The sequence below is a fragment of the Paralichthys olivaceus genome, chromosome 5, assembly GCF_024713975.1.
Source record: "Paralichthys olivaceus isolate ysfri-2021 chromosome 5, ASM2471397v2, whole genome shotgun sequence".
Classification (NCBI taxonomy): Eukaryota; Metazoa; Chordata; class Actinopteri; order Pleuronectiformes; family Paralichthyidae; genus Paralichthys; species Paralichthys olivaceus.
Window position 1 is genome coordinate 11,919,576 of NC_091097.1, and position 3,733 is coordinate 11,923,308.

At 41.3% G+C, this 3,733-nt stretch overlaps 1 protein-coding gene across 1 annotated transcript; it reads right to left on the bottom strand.

The window, feature by feature from the left end:
* Positions 1–280: 280 nt before the first annotated feature.
* On the bottom strand, positions 281–2,975 carry pmp22a (peripheral myelin protein 22a). Its single transcript, XM_020094131.2, has 5 exons — positions 2,783–2,975; positions 1,999–2,095; positions 1,725–1,818; positions 1,485–1,625; positions 281–1,353 (listed from the first exon to the last, which is right to left on the bottom strand). The coding sequence occupies exons 2-5, from the start codon at positions 2,074–2,076 to the stop codon at positions 1,196–1,198; spliced, it is 471 nt and encodes a 156-aa protein (XP_019949690.1). The 5' UTR covers positions 2,077–2,095; positions 2,783–2,975; the 3' UTR covers positions 281–1,195.
* Between the last annotated feature and the right edge of the window lie 758 nt (positions 2,976–3,733).

Here is a 3,733-nt window from a genome sequence, read left to right on the forward strand (position 1 = left end):
GTTGTGTTTGGGTATTTCAACCACATCACAATATTTCTCCAGATGAATAACAGGGTGTTGGGAATGTTTTTTCCATATGCATATGATATTGCATGTCATAGCTCCACCATGTGGAACAATATAGTTAATACAAGGAGGCGAGTGTGACCTAAAGGTCAGTGTTCTACTTCTGTGTCCTTTGCTTGTCCTGGTCTACACCCACGTCCACACGTCCTCATTTGTCATTGTAAAAATCTACATGTGTAAATACAAACTTTTATTATCGAACAATTAAGCAGAATTAATTTCAAAAGGTTTATTTCGATAAAAATTGAAACAGTTTTGTACAAAGCAAATTAATCACAGGACATGACACTTGCAACACAAAGTAGGCTATACATTTCAAGAATAGTAGATAAAAAAGCACCATTAAAAAAAATTAGATTACAAAATTCAAAACATTTCTTATTTGGCATATCAAGTAAAAAGATAATTCAGGAACATAAAACTTAATGTGTTTATTACTACTTTTAAAAACTTTTTTGAGGATGTACTCATTTTCCTTCAAGAAGAACAGAGATATTCTAAGTAAGGCACGTTGTTCAAAGCAAACTCGAAACAGACAAACAGGATTTTTTAAAAAGCTTGATACTCTGGCAGTTGAAGCGACATCTCTTTGGCACAGCTGCATGATTTGTGAGAGACACAAACTCTATCACAAGAACGAGCACGACAATGTTAACTTGACAACAATATGTACAAAAATGTATGTAAAAATGTTATAAATATGTCTAAAAACCACAGACACTATGTACATCTTTGTACCAAAGAAAGGCAGGATGATTCGTCATTGTTATCACACATGATGGATTTGTGCAACAAAAGTCAATATGTCACAGACCAACTGAAAAACACATTCTGAAGACACAGCGTCGCCATGGAAATCAATCGTAGTGTTTGTTGGAATTCATGGCGCAGGCAGTGGTGACATTTTTCAGCCTGTGATGGAATCATAATGGAAGCTGAAACACAGTGAAGAGAGATCACCTGCAGCGATAAATATCTCCTTAATGTGTTTACAATTGTCAGTGACACATGCACTTTTGCTGTATTGTCAGGATGTCAGTCTCTGGTCTGTGGGCAGTAGGCACAGTGCGATGTTGTGGTGAGGGGTCTCCGTACCACCCCTCTGCTGTTCTCCGCCTGCTCCCCGCTCTCATTCTTTCTTCCTCAGGACGATATAAATGAGGCCACTGATGAGAGAGAGGGGGAAGGCTACCCAGGCCAGCACGTAGGCGTAGCCGAACTGTGTGCTAGAGCTGTCGTCGGGACTCATCACGGTGTAGATGATCGCCCCGCACATCACAAACAAACCTAGGGAGGGGACGACAGGAAGGCGTGAGGAGAATGTGGAGGAATTTGCCGGGAACATAGGATGAGCTCACTACTCCACCCGCATCTGCTCCAGGGTGTGACCGGTCAGCGTGCGATGAAGTCATACTCACTGGCCAAGATCTGGAAGATGGCGGTGAAGAAGAAGCGTCCGCCCTTCACAAGTTTGAAGAGCTGGAACACGAACGCGATGAGCGAAAAGAAGCAGAAGAGCACGGACAGGATCATGAGGGCCTGCACCGCCTGGATCCAGTCTGAGAGAACGGAACAGAAGAGATGGAGGGCGTGAATTTCAATACGTTCATTACTGTTGTGCTGACGGTTCAGTTTGATTTTCAGGGACGCTGACAAACCTTCACTGCTGGCCAGCTTACAGTGGTATCCTCCATTGGCTGTCATGCAACTGTACCATAGATCTGAGCTCTTATCCCCACCTACAGTCCAGGCCTGGTAAACACAACAACACAGTCATTTAAATACATGGCAGCATCATCACTATTTTGAAATATCAGTATAAGCAATAATAATAAATAGTCATTGAAATAAAACAGCTAGATTGTGTGCTCACTCGTTCTCTATTCATAGTCTCCATTTTAAAATGAAATGAAAAATAAAAGTTGGACTTACACTGGCTGCCGTGGACACGATGAGGAGGATCAGAATGATCAAGTGCAAGACGAGCACCCCGAGCAGGATGAGCAGCATTTTTAGTTTTCAAGTAGATCTGGAATAATAAGACGAAAAGAAGTCAACCCACATGGATTTAAACGTCCCAGCAAACCGCTGCAAGGCGTAGTCTCGTCTCGAGGTGGCGCCACATCCTCACTCCTCGCTCCACATCCTCAACCGCAATGTTTACCTCAATGTGAAAGTATCCTCTTACATTCAAACGTAGAAAGAAGGAGCTCTTAATTTCTTCCCGATGGGCTGAAAATACTCAAGTGTTTAAAGTCAGAAAGTAAATCCTCAAGTCGATTTCACTGAATACTGAACTATCTATTGAAAATTCAAGATATTTAATCACTAATAATCACATCAGCAAAGCATTTTTGCATAGTGAGTTTTAAAAAGCTTTAAAGTGAGAAACAACTGAGGCTCGCTGACTTCTACTCAACGCATGATGCTGGAAAACAAACGCCACCCATCTGCGTTAAAACGCATTCCAGCGTAGTGCCGCCATGCGTGCATCTCAACCGTGCGCCGTTTTAAAAGCGTTTATCTGGACTCAACCTAAAAAACTTAATGGACGAGAGAACCACTCAAACACAGCAACCACATATGAGACAGAAATGCACTTTTTTCACGTGCGTAAATCCAAAGTCGATTTAAAGTCCAGGGGTGAGGTCCTGTTGTTATGAGTGGAAAGACAAAAAAGAAAGTAAATGAAAAGAAACAATCCAATCCAACTTACAAAAAGGCAAAGCAGCACGTTTGAATCCGTGAGAAGGTGAGGACCGCGAAGTGAAGCGTTTGGGGAGAAAAGTATCAGCGAGCTTCTGCTGCGTCTCTGCGACTCTTTTCCTCTGAAGCTACTATTCCAGATGTGGCTCACACGCCCCAGTCTCTCTCTCCGCCTGAGAACACCGCCCTGCAGGCCCTGCACGTCACCAGAGGCCCGTTCCAAAACCCGTCCCTCTTTCTTTTTTCTGTTTTTTCCCTCCCTCTTGAGGTAGCCTATCATCTGGATCATAGTAAAGTCTGCAGGATTGTATGGAGTATCCCATGGTATTATTGTGCAAACCCCTCAGCTTGAATATTTAAGCCTATGGACGACGGTCTTTTGCTTTTAATCCCGAGGAACTAAAATAACCTGTTAAAGTCCAATGAGAACGTGTTGCATCTGGAGTACTATGAATTAAACCTTATCAGTGCACATGAGGTATTTTCTATTTATACTTGAAGAATCTCAATTCAGTATATTATGAAGAGAGTCCAAGACATTCTCTGTCCACACAGTTTAAAAGAGCACTGCTATCAGTTGTCCGAACTGATCAATACTTTCCATACAGACTGCCTATATGAGCTGGGTCCAGTCAATATTTTCTTTATTCGTAGATAAGAAAATAAGATAGAATTTATAAATATAATGAATCCTGTGCCAGCTTTAAGATTGACAGATTGGAATGGAATAAAACAATTGAGAATTAAGTATTAAAAAATGTGAATGGCATTTTACAATTGTTTATATCATGTATTCTTACTTATATCTTGTCTTGTGATGACTCTTGGTGTGTGTGTTCCTAGGGATGTTTGTGTACACTCGCATGAGCTAGAGATGTGTTTTTAACGTGTGCAAATAAGTCTAAGTATACTTACACAGTAAATGTATTGTTATGGGATAGGTTGTTACCAAAGTACTACA